The sequence below is a fragment of the Corvus moneduloides genome, chromosome 18, assembly GCF_009650955.1.
Source record: "Corvus moneduloides isolate bCorMon1 chromosome 18, bCorMon1.pri, whole genome shotgun sequence".
NCBI classification, from domain to species: domain Eukaryota; kingdom Metazoa; phylum Chordata; class Aves; order Passeriformes; family Corvidae; genus Corvus; species Corvus moneduloides.
The window spans coordinates 9,116,050-9,135,122 of NC_045493.1; the positions used below are offsets into that span (position 1 = coordinate 9,116,050).

Here is a 19,073-nt window from a genome sequence, read left to right on the forward strand (position 1 = left end):
TCAGCAAATGTTAGTTTTGGTGAACAAATGTTGTTTTATATACTCAGTGCAAAAAGTTATAATTTCTAGTTTCTGTATTTATAGCATTCATTTAATTTCCTCATCAGAAATGTATATGATTTTCAATCTTTTTCCTTTCTCTGTTTTCTTTCCATTTAGCAATACTGAGTCACCATGTCCTTGTTTTTTTTCCCAGCTGAGTCTTTTCTCTGAGCTGTTATTCCAGCCTTCTCTTACAAACCTTGTATCGCTTGTCATCTTATTCTGCCTGTGCCTTGGTGATTCAGAGAAGCAGTTCTACTTGATATGCCATAAGCAAGCGTCATGGAAATACTTGAAAAAGCAATTTTTTTTTTTCTTCTTTCTAACTAGGCAGATAGGGGATGAAATAGTCAGACATTTCAGCATATCATGCTTGTACATGCATAGAGCATAACTCAAAATCCAGAGTTATGTGAATGTATTTAAGTAGGATGGAGCCAAAGAAGTGGGAGGGAGGCAGGGATTACATGCTGCCAGCTGCAAAATTTTCAGTTTTGTCATATCACACCATAATGGTTGTGCAATTGACCACTCCCTTCATCCACACAGTGGCTATGGGGCATCCTGATAAAATTGCCAAAGGGATTCAGTCTGCCGCACTTGACAAGGGAACAACAGTTTTAAAACTTCACAAAGAAAGAAAACAAATGGGTGTATTAAGGAACAGAAATTCTTATGGGGCCACATCACACATTCTTACTTCCAGTGATAAAGAATCACAAGACAAGCAAGTGTGTTTGCATCTTGTGGCTGAGGACCAGCCAGCAGCTGCAAAACTCTGGCTAATATAGCATGTTTGTATTGTACAAATAAAAAGAAAAAAGGGACAGAATGAATACTTTAAAGGATTTAGAAATAATGGGAACTGCCTCTTGTGCTCATAACCTAACTTGCCTGCTTCCAACATATTCCAGAAAAGGTCTGGCCAGTCAGATTTAAAAAAAAAAAAAAGTAATGAAAAGTGATTAGCTGGACAATGAGAGTCAAAATTTCACAAGGGTAGCAAGTTCACATATATGACAGCTCACACACTGCCAGGGAACACAAGTATCAACTCTGCATGTCTGTACATTTCCAGGAATGTACATTTTTACAAGACAGACAGATGGTTCAGTCAAGGTTTGATCAAATCTCAGGTGGCATAAATCAAATATAATCAAATATTCACTGTGGCTACTCTCTGGCTTGGACCAATGCTAATTAAGTCTCTAATTCTGACCAGCGAAAATGATTGCATTTGAGGACTTTCAGAAATTATATGTCTGAGTGTGCGTTTGCATGGATATGTAGAATGAGCAAGATACAAATTTTAAGCATGTGGAGTTCCCCTGCATTGTAAAGGAAGAATGATCAGCTAACCAAGTGCTCTCACATAGCATCACATCAAAACATACCTGTCTGATTTAACAAATGGGGAGTTGTTTTCTGGCAATTTTGAAAATTGCAATTTTGAACAAAGATAATTCTTTTGTGATGGCTTTTCTTTGGCTTGTATCAACTGTTCTGTTGTGGGGGGGTTTTACTGTTACACAGCACAGGCACAGAAGCCTGATAGTTTTGATGAGTGCTTGTATTGTATTAGTATGAATTGGAATAGAAAAGTATTGAAATGTAAAAATAGTACACTACTTTTTTACTTGGGTAGATCTAAATCAGCCTTATACTTCCCAAAAGCATTTATTTTGCATCATAACATAATACAGAATGAGATTTTTTTTCCTGCCCACTCGTATGATAGTATGCAAATTAACTTTTGGTTCAGTCGATAAAACTGCATCTTCAAAGAAAACCATTGCAATGCTAAAAATATTTTTAATAATGACCACAGAAGCCATATTTGTGTCTTTCATCTCCTGAAGCTTCTTCTGGTTTTAATCAGTGTTCCCACATGAAGAACTGTGGCAACCTATGATAATAGAATCCCTATTCACATCTCTAGGGAAACAAAAATGTTCTCATTTGAAGAAGGTGATGTGGTGTTTTGCCCCTTCCATCCGTGGGCCCCTGCCTCTGTTACTGCCGGGGTATCTTGGCATCAGTTCAGTGGTTTCTGTCCTTTCCTCTGTGCGTTACTTTCTCATTGAAGTGTTTCTGCTGTCTAATTATACCCTTTCAATCAAATTAGAGACTGCAGCATCTGGTTAGTGCCTGTAACTGTTGCCATCTGCACCTAGATACAGTGCTTTCATTTAAGGAGGAGTGCTTAAATTACAATCTCCAGCAAGAACTAGAACAGTTTAGGTAGAATGGAAATGACTTAAAACTATTCTTAGAATACTGTGCAAGCACATGCATCAAGCAACCCACACTGAGTCATTATCGGACCTGGCACCCTTGGTTTCATACCCTTATATTCTGCTTAAGCATTTTCCTGACTTTTCTAAAAGGCTGTAGGAAAAACAAATGAAAACTGAGCAGGCAGTTATACCATGTAAATTCAAGGAACCTTTAATTTTTGGTCCAACCTTACAGAACATTTAATTACACTGCTGTAATGAAACCCAAGATTTAAATAGCAGCCATTTTCATTTATCTTTCATTAATCTACAGATCTTTAAAAGAAAACCTTGCTTTTTGTTGGGCAGTAGGTGGTAGGATAATTTCTGGCTTGGGTAGGCTAGTTTCAGGTTGATAATTGTTGTCAGTCTCTCTGGACACTACTCAGTGCTCTAAGTAGCTTCCAAAACATTAAGCAAACAAAGTGGTTTCTTTTTTTTTTTCTCTCCAGTGGAATAGGAAGAAGTTTGTCATTCTGAATTTTCAGTCTCAAAAGCTGTGTACAGGCCTCAAACTTGGAAAGTCCTCTAAGTCATTTAAAACACCCTGAAACCTCCATCCCTTCAGTCTGCAATTTGTAGTGTCTCTAGATAGATGTCTTTGAGAAAATCATTGGAAGCCAGTGCAGACTCAAATGTCAGTGATTTATCATAAGTAAAAAAGTCAGGCTATTACAGTCTGCACTACCTTAATTTTTCAAATGATCCTAAAGTGGCGCCCATGTGGAGTGCAGGCAGCCATGCAGTCCCAAAGTAACAAAGGAAAATGATCACTGTAAGGTCCCTACATTGAAGAAGAAACCGACACAGATGGAAAGAATTCCTACAACAGCTGCTGTTTGATCTTCCAAATGTTGATCTGGCTCTAATAAAACTAATTGTGAACCTGTATCACACACTGAGTATTCGCTTATAGGGGACAACATCCCTAGTCTTGTTTTCTGCTTTTTTGTTCTGGCAGTTGTCACTCAATACATACTTATGTAGTCTCGGCATTCATTTTGAAAAGTTACTTTTCATCAACCATGGCACCTGATGTGTTGAAAACAAAGCAGCCCTGACAACAAACTGCTGTCCATGTTTTCTCACGAAGGCTCATAAACATTAGCCTGAACAGCACCTGTTGGAACCTTTCGTACTAGAACCACTGCAAAGGTTCTCTGATTAATTATCTCTGATTAATTCTGTTTACGGACATCCCCGTGAAACAGTAGAAGCAGCAGGGTCATTAAGCAGTTAATTGAGTGAAATCATCATGGACACTGATTCTAATCACAGATTTGACATAAGCCTCTACATCAGACTATGTCTGAAACCCAGCTGACTAAGATCTTAGAACTATGAGGTCACACACTTGTAGATATGAGTGGTCACAGCTTTCTTTCTTCATGTTCTCTCTGAAACCCCAGTGTTTTAATAGAGGTTTATGGCTGACAGGATAGTTTGAGCCTTGCGTGCATGAACAAAAACCACGTGGCACATCTGCCAAGCACAGTGGCATCCTGATGCCTTTTTGGAGGCTGTCAGCTGTAGTGTCCACAAGGTGTCTGTTCTTCCCTTGCTGTCTTTGCCACTGGGAGAGGACCTGGATACAGTGTGAGTTCTGTCATAGTTTACCATAGTCTTACAAAACTTTAAGGAATAAGGCTTGCTGAAATTCATAGAACTGGTATTAATTTTCTTGAGTCACTGTTCTGATTTTACACTCCAAGTGAAGGGCTTCATAGCCTAAAGTATCGTAGAAGTATCAGTCAGCACAAGGCAGTTGGATCCAGTGGGTGCCACAACGTAGGGAGGTGGTTGTTGCTGGTTGATTTACTCTTTTCCCCCTCCCTTCTACATAAGCTACCAAAGAGAAATCAGGTGATTTGAGTAAACCAAAGAGTTTTACCGATAGTGTTCAGTCCAGTCTGTTCTGACTGTTTAATTTAGGTGACCTCAATATGAATTAGTTTTGTGCAGACAAATCTAGGTGACCTTTTTTTTAAGCTCGTCTTTTCACAGAATTATTGCACTAGTGGTGTAAGATGAAAAGTAGGGTGGAAGTTCTAACCTCCTGTTCTCCAGAATCTCTTAGGACTTGCATTTAAAATAGAGAGGACAGTGGCCTTTCTGCAGATGAAACATGCACCTTCAGCACATTGGGAGTATTAATTTAATGGTGAAATCACTAAGGTAGTGTCTTGGCTGTCATGCAGCAAAATATGATGAAATCACTGCCTGTGATAAACGGAAGAATTGAGTTGTTTACTGCCAAGATACTGAATATGCTGACATCTGTAACTATGCTACTAGGAATTTTACAGAAAACTGTACAAAATATATCTCAGCAGATCCCAGAACTGACTGCTCAAGGTCAAAGACTGTAGGGTTGCGTCCTGGTTTCAGCTGGTATAATTTTCTTCTTAGTACCTGGTACAGTGCTGTGTTTTGTATTTAGTGTGAGAATAATGTTGATAACACACTGATTTTTTAGTTGTTGCCAAGTAGGGCTTACTCTAAATCAAGGACTTCTCAGTTTCCCATGCTTAGCCAGTGAGCAGGTGCACAAGAAGCCAGGAGGGAGCGTAGCAAGGACAACTGACCTGATTTTATAAAATGCCAATATTTATTTGAAAAGATTGCACTCCCATGCTATGGCAAAACTATTACTAATCCTTAACAAAATCCACATTCCCTGTAGCACAAAAGGTTTTGTATTTCATTTGATAACAGCTGCTAAATTCCATGACTTAAAAGTTTTCACTTCAGTGTTTCAGGGATAATCAATGATTTTGCTTGGTATCTCACTGCCTCCCCTTTCCACATCCACATCTAAGCCAGGGGAGCTTTGTTACAACTCAGCTGGCACATTTCCACCAAATCTCTTGATAGTGTAAAGGAACACAGGAGGCAGTGATACAGCTACCTATTGTCTTGGGAGCAAAAAGCTGCAGCTAAGAGGAATGAAGAGACATCTGACTCTTCCTTTTGTTCTTAAAGTGCAGTGAAGTTTGAAGAAAATCAGTTAAAAAAAGCTGACATGAAAATGTAAGTCAGTTGCTACTGCAAGTTAAAGCATGGGCCAGTCTTAGCTGATCCTAAAATGGACTGAAGTTAACTTCAGTTTAGTTTGTGTGCCAGACTAAATTCAGGTATTGTAGCATTCCTTGCATTTCTGAGTAGATGGAAGTATATATTGCTTCTCATTTAGGAGTGAGAAGCAAAAAAAAAAGTAGTAGCACAAAGCTAATGTAGATATCTTTTCTGGATGTGTTTATCACTTCTCACAAATTCTTTATACTGCATATTATTTTGTTTATCTATTTTGATTACATTTTTCTCCCTTTTCTGCTAAATTCATCTGCTTGTATTTTCAGCTATAACCTACAAAAGCTTTTATGTTAACTGCAAAGCAAAAGAGGTATTGAAGAAAGTTGCAACACAGTTGTGACCTTAAAGTGGTTTTTTTTCATGTTTACACAAATATCTGTGGTGGCCTGAATACTGGAAACTCAGATTTGCATTTTTAGGCAAATGTATGCAGCCCATCTGTATTGCTAAGGCAGTCAGGTAAATTACAGTAAGGAGGAGTATTGACCTGAAGCTTGTTTTGGTTAAATTATATAGCTTTCTGTCCAGGGATGATAGCAGAATACATTAGTGGCTGTGCAGACACCTCTTCTGTGTGCCTTCAGCAACAAAATTTCATTTAATAGAAATCCAAACTTGCCTAGGCATGAAAATGCACAGTGAAAGCACAAAACCATTGTCTTTCATCTGCTGTGTAACAGAACTCTGAAATAATTATTATAATTGTACCATTCTGATATTTGGGAGCCCAGACTAAACTAATTTCAGAGGCATGGTTTTAATAATACATTTTTCCTTCTTCTACAGTAGTTCTAAATACAAAAACGGTGTACTCTGAATATCAGGATTAAGATGTGGGTGGGTTTTTTTTTTCCTCTTCCAGCTGCAGCCACACAGGTCTTTCTAGACTTGTTTTGTAAGGTAGATCTCATGAGGGACACCTGAGATCAGCACATACTTCAGAGCACTCTCCCACTCCCTCAGGGCAGTAGAACGTCTCTGCAGCTCTAACATGGTTTCTACAGAGAATGCTATCAGATGAAACAGGAGGTTTCACAGCCTGTAGTTAGCAGAAAGCATTTGTGAATTTCCTCAGTAACGCTGTCCAGTACAAATAAATGTTTACAGCAGCGTAACACAGCGGTTTTAATTCTGTCACAGACTGTTATATTTTAACCCTATTCTTAAATAAATGCAAGGATGATAAATGTTAGCAAGTATCAATTATAAACAGGATGGACTTATTTATGGTACACTAATTATAATGACTGTTTCTGGAAGATAATCACAGAATGGTTGAGATCAAAGTGACCTCTGGAGGTCGTCTTGTCCAACTGCTGTGCTCAGGCACGGTCACCTAAAGCAGGTTGTCCAGAACCGTGCCCAGGTGGCTTTTGAATATCTCCAAGGATGGAGATTCTACAGCCTTGCTGGGCAACATGTTCCCATGCTTTGTCACACTCACATTGCATAATTTAATCAAAACTGTTTTGCAATTTCAGCAAAAGGAAAATTGTTCATGCATTTGAATATTTATTTGATCAGAAGATGTCCAGTGAACGTGTCCATGCCCATGGCAGGGCGGTCGGAACCAGATGATCCTTCAGGTCCCTTTCAGCCCAGACCATTCTATGATTCTATGATTAACAAGACCCAGCAAAACCAGGCAGCATGAAATTTGTAGTTCAGCAGAGAAGGGACTAATGTATTTAGTAACTAGAGAAATCATTCTCTACTTTGATTTCTAACTTGCTGAGTATTAGGAAGCTAAGAAAACAAACATAAGTGGGATAAAATGTGAGTGAGGCAGAAGAATACTGATACAGACTTTTTAATTTGAAAGCATAAATGCTTTAGTAGCAAATCATGACTATACTGTACTGAAGGAGGTCCCTTTCTAAGGCAATTCAATCCCTAAGAATTTTTCTAAATCAGAATGTAAATGTTGGTAAGATCCGTGCCTATGAAGTCTTTCACTTTATCGAGTCAGAACTTTAGCTGAAGTAGCATGAGATTTTGTTTAATATGCTGATAAGTAGCAGACTGGTAATATCATATAATTTCATTTTTGGAAAATTAACAAGTTACAGAGTTGTGCTAATGAGTAAAACATAGGAAAAACAGTAAAAAAAGTATTATGCTTATTCAGAAAATGCATGTTAATTGTGTAAACCTCTCTTCAGACCTGTCTCATACATTGTTTATTAAAGTAATGACATCATAATCTCTTGAATAGAGGTTTGACTGAGAGAAATCTTAAATCCTAGCCAGCATCTTTAGCTGCCTAAACAATGCAGGGAACATGGTCTATTGGAGATGGGGTGGAGGGTGAGGGAAGAACAAACACTAAACCTACATATATTCTTTCTTTTTTTCATTTCTCTTTCTTCCCAGAATGCTATACAGCAAACGGGGCCGACTATCGTGGCACTCAGAACCAGACCTCCCAATATGCAGGGAAACCTTGTCTTTTTTGGAATGAGACCTTTGAGCATCCTTATAATACTGTGAAATATCCCAATGGGGAGGGAGGGCTTGGAGAGCATAACTACTGCAGGTAAGAAATACCACATTGCTTTAACATTGCCTGTATACCCAGTGTTACTTTAAGCAGTTGGAAGAAAATCATGAAACTTCCTGTCATGCAGTGAAGAATGTCAGAACTGTGTCTAACACTTTTTGGTTTATCCTGGAATTAGTACCCTGGATCTATGAGCACCATTAGTAGAATAACTTTTTCAACCCAGCTCCCACATTTTTTCAGCACTGTCCTTTATAATGTGTCCAATCTGGAAGTTGGCATGACAGAGAAAGACTATAGATTACTTAAATGAAAAGGTGGAGATAAAAAAATGATCCAAATCAGAAGTACAGCAGTGCAGCAAGTGTCTGGAGGAGTCTCTTTATGATTTTTATCCTCCCACACAAGCCTGGTTCTGTTACACACTCTGTTTCCAAGTTTTGTTCTAATGAAAGTTCTGTAGTCACTAAAAATTCTAAGTGAGTTAGAGTAGTTATTTGAATTCAGAAGCTCATCTGTCAGGGGTTACAATACCAGATTAAACCACAGCAGATGCACTTCTGTTTCCTTGCCTTCTAGAGAAGTCCTCTATAACTATGGATAGAACTCAGAACAAAACTTAAATAAGAACTTCACAATTTAGGAGCCAAATCAGAACTTAAGTTCAGAGATGTCTGGGCTCTGCAGGCTTTTTTTCAGCTCCATGTCTCAGTAGGCATACTGATACAGAGCTATTTAAAATACAGTGGCCACTGAATTCTCTCTGATACAAATAGCAGAATTAAGAATGTAATTTTGATTGTTGCTGTGTGGCAATATTTTAGACAGACTGTATATACAGGATCTTACTTTTGGAAGTCATTCCGGCTAATATTTTGGTTAGTACAAAGCAAAATGTGTTCAAGCTGTGCAAAAACATGTAAAAAACTGAATGTTTATCCAGATACTCAAAAAACACTTGAGACTTGCTTTACCTAGCAGATGAGAACTTGGTGTTACAAGGAGCAAGAAGCCTATAATCTGATATGTAAACATGAGAAATTACTTGATTACCAAATAGAGCTTTTTTACCTCATTCTGCTAGGTGTTGGATTATCCTCGTTGAGGCTGAGTTTGACTGGAAGGTTAGGCATTTTCTTCCTTACGCTGTATCACTTGGCCTAGGAATATTCTGACAGGTGTATGGAATGACAGTCCTAACTAATGGATGACTTTTAACTTCACATTCTCTTGAAAGAAAGCTTGGAAAGTGACTAACAATGCCAGAGTATATCTTTAGCATGCAAATGTTGTCGAGGCCTGTGATACAGCTGTTTTAGCTCTTTCTCTGACATTCATCTGTTTGATGACAATGGACAACTTGATCTTCCCTTCTCTCAGGCAGCACATACCTCACAAGGCTTTTTTAAGGCATAATACATTGCTTTGAGATTTGATTTTAGGAACAGCATTTGAATAATCTAATTTTACACTTGAAGTATTAATCAGAAGCATGCTACCTCTCCATGGGTGGTCCTTACTTGGAATACTTTGTTTACTTCAAGACACCCTGTTACGATGGAAATGCCTCGTAACGTTCCACTCATTTCAACCATAACAAAATTATGAAGACTGAAATTTTTGGAGATTCTGAAAGACAGAGAGTTGTTTTCTAACTGTGTGTGCTTCTGAGGTTCAAGACAAAGATTCCTGAAGACATTCATCATGTTTCTCTACAATTTCCTCGCATTTTTAAGGCATTTATGTGTAGAGTGCCATTATCATGATTCAATTCCAGACATACGGTTTCTGTCATGAAGATGTAAACGCAAAAATTCCTGTAACTCTGGAAACAAGGGAAAATGGGTTAGTTCAAGTACAAGCTTTACTTGGTTTTAGTCTTCTACTTTTTTTAGCTACTGGAAGCTCTTGCATTACACCTAAATTCCTAGCATAGCTAGTCTTAGACTTTCACTGTCCACTACCTCTACTAATCTGTCTGAAAACCTAACTAGCAACATTTTAGTAATCTAAACTGAACTCAACTCACCAGTTATTTTCAGCAGTCTGTTATTTGACCAAAAAACCATCCACAGAATTTCTAAAATTGGATCTCCCACAAAAGAGTTGTTAATACGTGTAAATGACAACACGCAGCTGAACTGACACTTCAGTAGGGCTGTGTCATTAATAGAATTCGTGCCAAAGTATGTGATAAAAAGATTGTAACTGGTCCTAGTTAAAAGAAAAGGTCATATTTCATCCTGACTGTCCAAACGAACAATTTATTCTCTTAAATAGATCTTTACAACATGAATAGCTTTTCAAAGTGTACACAGAAAAATCTTTAAATAACCTAATGACTAATTAGGTGTGCATTTTTAAGTGATGCTGTTCAACAGCAAATAACTATAAAAATAGTGATCATCATTATCATGGACACATAAGGAATTAACCATCAATATAGAGAAATCACTGGAATGGATTTAGTCAGTTTTATTGAAGAGAAAGAAAATAACTCTTTCCCAGAAGACTTTATCAGCTCACTGTTTTTATCACCACATATAACAGAAAGTTGGAGTCTGGACTATTTTGTACCAAGGCAAAAAATCGAGTTTATGAGTCTACGGAACCCGTACACAGGATGTGGGACAGAAAATCTTCTTCCCTGTCAATACTGACCAGAAATAGCTCTGCACCTTTTAAACTTAGAATAAAAAAAAGCTACATTTTAGACAGTACTAGCATCTTATGCTTGATGAATAGTGTCATAACCAAAGCTATCTGAACTTCCTGATAACACAAAACTTTGCCTTTTTCTTGGTAAATAGTCAATGGGAGGTATTAGAGCAAAAATAGTGATGCTGTTGAAGGTTTATAAGATTGATTTTTTTTGTGTGGTTTTTGAAAAAAGATTGAATTTTGCTCACTGATTTTCTCTTTCAGAAACCCTGATGGGGATGTCAGCCCATGGTGCTATATTGCAGAACATGAAGATGGAATATATTGGAAATACTGTGAGATTCCATCCTGCCGAAGTAAGAGCACCATGCAATTTTTTTAGGCCTGTGTCTCAGTTGAATAGAGATTGGCAGTTATACAACAGTGGATAGTGATTTCCAAACAGAAGCCAGGATAAGGCAAAACAGCTTATTTTCAGTTGCAGACTAAGCTATATTTTACACAGGTTTTTTAGAGCTAATGACAAGCTTACTGAATTGGTCCTCCACTGCTGTCCTTTTCATCTTACCTCAGAATTACTGGATTATATTATTTACAAATCATACTGTGTGACAGGGAATCACACAAAACTTAGGAAGTACTGCTAGTTCTTTGAATCCATAGAGATATATCATTAATTTATTTAAATCTAGAGGACAAAAAAGGAAAGGAACGTTTTTATGAGGTATAAACATGTCCATCCATTGCAATTAGCTCGTAAAATGAATTACATTAGTTTAGTGTATATAGTGCACCATACAGAGAATTGCTTGGAGGAAACAAAAGACAATATGAGAGGACATAGGGAAGAGGTGTCTCTGTGGTATATGGGAACTCTGGGCTAGAATTCTGTCTCTGGCAGGTGCAGATACTTAGCATTGCTGTGAAACCACAACCTGGACTGATTTTTTTAAAATCACATAATTCACAAGCTACTCACATGAAGCTTCTTTCCAGAATTTAATATTTTTAATGTATTCTATTTTTTACTGTGTCCACAATGTCATGATTTGTGTCAGTATGTTCCAAAATTTTCTTTCCCGAATCACATTCTTTAAAGTACACCTAAATATTAAGACATTCTAGTTTTGCATGCTAACAAGCAACTGTAGCTACACATTTTAGTAAGTCTAATCATTAATGTCTTCACTTGCTTTCCTAACTTCTTCTGTGCAATTACCCTCTGTTTCTAAGGCATAACTTTAGGTCTTCACTGCTAAGCACCAGAGCAGGTGTCCATGCATAGGCACACATTCTATTGGAAGAAGTATATTTCTTACTTGAAGTTAAGAAAACCAAACCAGACAATAAAAATGGATCTAAAGTGATTTTTTTTTTTTTACTTTGTTCAAAGTTTTGTTGCTTGGTGGTTTTTTTTTTAATGTGATTCCCATGTTCAAGCTAGGCAAACAAATACATAAGCGTGACCGTAAGACAGATGCCTTTTACCTAGACTTAAATACAGATTAAGAGGTCTAATTTAATGAACACAAAATCATTCAACACTCTGATATTCATTGTTCAGAGGACATCTTACTCTTAGTTTTCTGATATACCAGGCACGATTTAAGAAACCTGACCCTCCTAATTAAGAAATTTAACTTGGTCTAAAATGAAAGAATTTGCATTTTCTTTATAAAGACCACAAATGTTAACAAATTATCTGGATATGGCACCAGGAAAAAAGCTGAAAGGCAAATTCTCTCCACTCCATTTGTTCTACACAAAGGATCCTTTTAAAACCAGCCTTGCTCGTTTTCTCTGTGGTGGGGAGCAGAGGATTTAAACTTGGACACTTACTTGCACAGATAATCCAGACTTACATTTACAAAATGTCCTTTTGACCAGTAGCAGCTGCTTCAAGCATTGCACTGAAACTTGATACTAGAAAAAGGAATTGCAGCAATTTAGAGCAAACTGTACATTGCAAGCCCATCCAAATCTTAATACAAACCTCATGGTTTATGAAACTCTGTAAGTAAAAAAATCTTTTATTCTTCACCAGACTTTCTGTTTTCAGTAAGCATGATGCTAAGTCATAAGACCATCAAAACTATCTTGTGAAGTGCACAATAAAAAACTTGAGTTTCGTGATGGAACAAGAAAGCAATTGTGTAAAAAAATCCTACTTGAAAATTTTCAGAGAAAAAATTTCCTAAATAAGCTTCTTTTCCTTAATGATATTTACTGCTAGAAAAGTATCTGGAGCATAAGTTACCTATTAACTATGCCCACATAATACCATGGCAATGCCAAGAACATGCAGCATCTTGATTGCCTAGAGAGATTTGCATGCAATGATTCATCGTAACAATAATTAAGAATCTACAGTTAAGGATTTTTCATTATGGTGATGAATTGACATGATTGTATCGTGTGTCTCATTCCCTAATGTTTATACATAACACTACATGCTTCAGTCAGAAATGTGTTCTGACATTCTGCCTATGTAAACAGGCTGGACAGAATTTAGCAGTGTTAGATGAAGGTGTGTGAGCAGAATCACAGAAGACAGTGGTAGTTACTCCAGGAGGAGCTTAGTCTTCCCTTTTCTTCCTCTCTTCTTCTTAGTGTCTGCCAAGCAGACTGGAATGGACATAAACAAAATAAAAGGCAAAACAGCAGCTCCGAGTCCTGAGAGAACATGTGTGTCTCACATGGAGGATTCAGAACTGAATGCTTCAGATGGTTTGTTTGCAATGTTGCAGCTATTCCTGACTTTTTTGGTCTCCCTGTTAATGAGGTTAGGTTGAAGTTCAAAGGAAATAACAACTTACACTCCCAAAATGTGAAAGAAAGAAAGGCTTGCTATACCACTTAATTACATCTTCATGTTTATGACTCACATGACTCTCTCCCCATAAACAGATTTCATTACTGGAATCGTATTTCCAGTGTGCATGTGTGTAATGTAGTAAATTTGACTGAACTATCGATGAAGTGTTAAATGGCAGGGCTAGGTAAGTTACACAGAGCTGTATGGAATAGAGGAACAAGGACAGCTCAAACAATTTGTGCATACTGCCATTGCAAAAGGCTAGGAGGCTCTTCAAAGACAGCTAGATGAGCATAGCTGGAACATGGTTTTGAGCTCAAAATGATTTAATTCCATATTTTAATACATTTAATATGTGCCTTAACGTGTAAAATGCGGAAGCTATGGTGTTTGCCAGGCCCTCATTTAGTCAGATGGTGCTTAAAAGAAAAATAATATGCTTGTGCAAAAGAGATGACCTTTTAAGCCAAGAGGACAAATAGATACAAATGGGTGAAGAAAGTGTAAAACATCACTGGTGAGCATGAACAGTAATTGCAGAACATTGACTACCTCGTTTTTTGCCAAGTTTCCTTAGCAGGCTAAATATTAAGAGCAAAGAAGGTTAAAATATTGCTGGGACACCAAAGAGACTAATTAGTCTTAGGATGTACGCTTGATTTAGTTACAAAATTTAAGAAGTTTTCAAATTACTCAGTCAGGTTTCTTAGCATAGAACATACTGAAGTACTAATCCTCTGGAGCCAAGGTTGAAAGGTCTCACTAATAAAGCTCCTTTAAAAAAAAAAAAAATCAAAATCCCAGGTCTCTTAGGAAAATGAGCTAGGTTGGATAAGTAGGAAGCTTTTTCAGGGCAGCGAAATCATGCACAATACAAAAAAGAATGAGCTCTCTCAGAGTTATCTGCCCAGCTGTACTCAGCTGGGGTGGGGCTGCAAATGGGGATTTCCAAAGGTATGTTAAATCAGGCTGTAACTTGAAGTCTCAGTACTTACATGAATGTTGCTGCAGGGCATATCAAAGCCATAACTCCATGCAAGTATTTATAATTGAAATTGTATTCTTAGAAAACAAAATTAATTTATGGACAATATTTGAAGCAACGTTATGTCATTATTTATAATAAGTTTACTGAGTACTGTAATAACCAGTGACTGCATAAATAAAACACTCATACAGGTCTCTGACCACATCATGTCATACAGAGCTGTGGCAGTTAGGTGGACAAAAAGAATCCTTGTCAATCTAGAACAGGGATAAAACTTATCTTAACATAGAGCTAGTAACAGATTTAATTTCAAGTATGTGAGCAGATATGACAAGTGGCCAAGGGATAATTTTATGCCATTACCACAGCACTGTATTGTACTCCACATCCTCTCCATGGGGTGGTCATGGCTAAATTCCAGTGCTTTGAAGAAAAGTGCAAAACCAAAAAAAAAACAAAGCAGAGAACAAATTATGCACTGAAGGGGGAAAACTCTGATCTCCCATAGTGACCAAGGAGCCTTGAAACATCATGTTAATGTAAATAGATTGGGGGGGGTGTGAAAGTAATACTGCTCATTTTTAATCTCTTTGTAAGATACTTCAGATTCGTATCAGAATTCAAGTTTTAAATATTAGGAAATTCCCTTATGTAAGTATATAGTCCCTCCCATAAAACTTGCCAAACTCCATCCTAAAACAGTTTAGGTTCCCTTCTTCGAATATCCTGGTTTGAAAACTTCCAGAATGTCATTGTGTGGAAGATCAGAAATCACATTGTTTAATTTACATTTTCAGAATATGCATGCCAATAGTAAAAAAAAAAAACCAACCAATCCCCCCTGAACCCACTTAATGCCTTGGGGTTTTTTAATTGCCTCTGTCTGAAGAAATGAACAAGGTATTTATCTCACTTATTTTACTGCAGCTTACTGAAAGCAGCTAGAGAGTCTTACAGGAATATTGCTGAGAACATACAATACTCTTTTGCCCCATCACCCATCCCTGGGTGTGTTTGGAAAATCTGACAAGAATCATACAGAGAATGAATAACAAAGAGTAACGCTTCCCATACTGCAAAATCCAGACCAGAACATAGAGAGAGCTGCTTAGTAATCAGGTAGTGCATAAAGGGCCTGTGTCTTGGATGTTTACAGGCACACCTTTAGAATGACTGTTGTGTGTTACTCTTGCCAGTGCCAGGAAATCTGGGGTGTTACAAGGACCATGGAGAGCCACCACCTTTGACTGGCACCAGCGAGACCTCCAATAAACTGACGATCCAAACATGCATTAGCTCCTGCCGAAGCCAACAATTTAAGGTGATTTCTTTGATGTACCTTTACAAAATATTTTCAAAGACAAAAATGGCAACATGCCTAAAGCTCTCTATCATATTTCTCCTCTTCCCCACTTTTTTTTTAACCTTTGGGAGGGCTAAGGTTGCACTTCCACTCCGAGAGATCCAGCCTTGTCTCTGCATCCAGAGGAATCTGGACAAATGACTAATGAATAATGCCAGGAGAAAATATGGTTGCTTACTGCAGTTGTGAGTGTCAGGGTGCCCTCCATTCCATCTTTCTCCCTAGTCTTAAGTAGCATCCTAACAGCCCAAACAAAAATAGCCTGTGGTGGTTCCTCTGACTAACCATACTTCTCCAAAACACACGTAATCTTCTGCCAGCTTTCTTGCTCAAACAACCTCTCGCTGTCACTCCTTCAAATACTATTCCTCCCTTCCTTATGCATCTTTGTTGTCAAAGTTTGCAGGCATGGAATCAGGTTATGCTTGTTTTTGTGGAAATAATCCTGACTACTGGAGATACGGGGAGGCAGCCAGTACGGAATGCAACAGTGTTTGCTTTGGAGACCATACTCAGCCTTGCGGTGGGGATGGCAGAGTCATTCTTTTTGACAGTAAGTATTGAAGCAGGCTCAGTTTTTCCCAAAGGAGAGGCCTCACATGTTCAGCAAATTAGGGAAGACTCAAAAACAATGAGAACTGTTGCACACAAAACAGCAAAACACCTCAATTCAGTATAAAATAAAGCTGCTTTCCATTTCTGCATTAAATTCTCATCCATTAATAATGTGAAATAGCTCTTCCAAGAAATGACGCTTGCTCGTGCTCCAGAGGTTCTCTCACTTTCCTCACAAGTGGTACTAAGTCAGCTATCAGAAGCAGCATGTCACAGAAAGACTCCCTAAGAATTGATCTTACTAGAGAGTAAAAAACTGTATGTGCATGTCTGGATATGCATTGTCAGTTGGTGGCATTTGAGTGGCTCTCTGGATTCACTGTATTTAAGTTTGCACTGGGAATCTGGACAGTTACCAAGGAATACAACAATTCACTTGCATGTAAATTGTTTCTTACACAAAAAGTAGCAACAAATCTTTTCTTCAGACTTTGTAAAAGTATCTTTTTCAAGTTACTTAGCGAAGGTAAGGTCAAATATTACTTGGGCAAGATCAAAAGACAGGATGCTTGGAAAGCACATCTATATGGCCACAGAGGTGACTAAGGTATTACAGGAGAGACTGAGAGATCTTGGATTGTTTAGCCTTGATAAAAGAAGGTCTAGGGAGGAACCTTTTCAGTTTGTAAAGCTGACTGATGGGAGAGTGTAAAAATGAAGCCATCCTCTTCTCAGTGCTATCTAGTGAACAGACAAGAGGCAACAGGCACAAACAAATACAGGAAAATCCATTTAAACATACAGAATTTTTTTTTTTTTTTTATGGTGAGGGTGACACTGGAACAGAGTGGAACAGACACTGGAACAGAGAGGCTGAAGAGTCTCCATCCTTGGAGATTCAAAACACAACAGATACTGTCTCCTACTTTCAGAAGAGGGATATCACTAGACAATCTTCAGGGTTCCTTTCAACTTCACCTGCTCTGTGAAGATTTTTTTTCAATTTCATACAGCTGTGAAGGAATGTCAGTAATTAAGCAGTGAGAGTTAATGGTCACTAATCCACTTGCCTGCCTGCCTGCCTTACAGGGATGGAGCAGAAGACCCTGAATCAGTGATTTATCTTTGATCCCATTTCTGCAGGGATGCACGAAAGGGGACATGGTTACACACAAGGACAAGGGATAGCTGCAGTGTGCAAGATGGATGCATAGGTGTCAGAGTAATGAGGCATAAGGAGAGTATTCCAAGCAAAGGCATCAAAGGCTGTGCTCCCAGTGCTGTGGGAGGGAAAGAGCAGCTGCAGAGACAATGCATCCTGCTGGCCTAGCAAGTCTGTACCTTTAAGTCACATTTAAGTATTAGAATCTACAGGGTGCTAAAACTTTGCAAAACTAATGTATTGCCTCTTTTTTTTTTTCTTTCTTTCCGTTTTTCTCCCTTTCCTCTTGTTTTCACAGCCCTTATTGGTGCCTGTGGAGGGAATTACACTTCTGCTACAGCTGTGATCTATTCTCCAGATTTTCCTGACACATATGGCACAGGCAAAGTCTGTTATTGGACCATACAAGTTCCAGGAGCATCTCAAATTCACTTCAGCTTTGTCCTTTTTGAAATCAAAGATGCTACAGATATGGTGGAATTGCTGGATGGTTACACCTATCATGTTCTAGCTCGTTTTAATGGCAAGAATCGGCCTCCCCACACCTTTAACATCTCTTTGGATTTTGTCATTTTGTACTTTTTCTCAGATGACATCAATCAAGCCCAGGGATTTGCTATCAGATATAGAGGTAAGAGGCTACCTTTGCTGATTCTACCTTTCAGTGAAGCACTTAGTTTACACTGGAGATTTCTGAAGTGGCAACTAAAGAGCAAATATTTTAGCTCTGATCTAACAGGTGTTTCATTTCTCTTGTTGCCACTACTCAGTGGGTGAAAGCTTTGCCAAAATTTCCCTCAGTTTAGAACGCTCCAGTCAGCTACGCTATAAACAGCAAAATACAGATTTTCAAAAATTCAGTTCTATACCTTCCTGTTAAAACAGATTGGAAAATGACAAACAGAAAACCAGTAATCCATCTGCATGTTGGTTCATCTTGGCTCCTTCCAACCGTCTATTCCTCTCCAATCTAAAGTCATCAAGAGAAAATGTTCTGGTCCTTGAGTTGTACCTACTGTTAGGATGAACAATCAGCTTCCAGAAAAATTCTGAGGACCCCAACCTGGTGAAGTACAGGCTTTTCCTGGAATCAGATATAATTTGATTGTTTGAGTTCTCTTAAGTAAACCAGAGAGTAACATGTCTGTTTACAAGCACAAAATAAAGTCCAATTAGACCTGCTAAGAAATTGTTACTGTAATCATACTCTCGTGTTTTCAGCTGTGAAGGACAATGTGCATCAAAACAAGATCCCAGTGAATCACACCCTTTCAGAGAGGATAAATGAACAAGCAAATCTCAGCATCAATGCAGCCCGGTCATCAAAGATACTCTATGTCATCACAACCAGCCCAAGCCATCCAACTAGCTCCATGCCTGGTAATGATACAATAAAATGTGGAAAGAGGAAAAATCAATTTGCCAAAGGAAAATCTGGAGTCACTATTTCCTTTGCTGCCTCCTCCACATTTAGCAGATCCACTGTGCATCTTACTAGCAGATGAATTTTCATGTAGTCTAATTAGCACTGACTGGGATTCTCTCATTACATTTCAAAACACTTGTCAGCCTAAGTCAGAAATAGTGTGAGGATGGTGAGTTCTTGAGAATGAAAGTA

At 38.1% G+C, this 19,073-nt stretch overlaps 1 protein-coding gene across 1 annotated transcript in view; it reads left to right on the plus strand.

Annotated features, from left to right (window-relative positions):
* KREMEN1 (kringle containing transmembrane protein 1) overlaps nucleotides 1–19,073 on the plus strand; it is a 30,836-nt gene that overhangs the window by 2,561 nt on the left and 9,202 nt on the right. Inside the window, exons 2-7 of the mRNA XM_032128282.1 lie at nucleotides 7,785–7,947; nucleotides 10,837–10,928; nucleotides 15,572–15,696; nucleotides 16,138–16,291; nucleotides 17,754–18,086; nucleotides 18,677–18,835. Of these exons, the coding sequence (XP_031984173.1) occupies nucleotides 7,785–7,947; nucleotides 10,837–10,928; nucleotides 15,572–15,696; nucleotides 16,138–16,291; nucleotides 17,754–18,086; nucleotides 18,677–18,835 (1,026 nt within the window). The remainder of the gene's footprint in view (nucleotides 1–7,784; nucleotides 7,948–10,836; nucleotides 10,929–15,571; nucleotides 15,697–16,137; nucleotides 16,292–17,753; nucleotides 18,087–18,676; nucleotides 18,836–19,073) is intronic.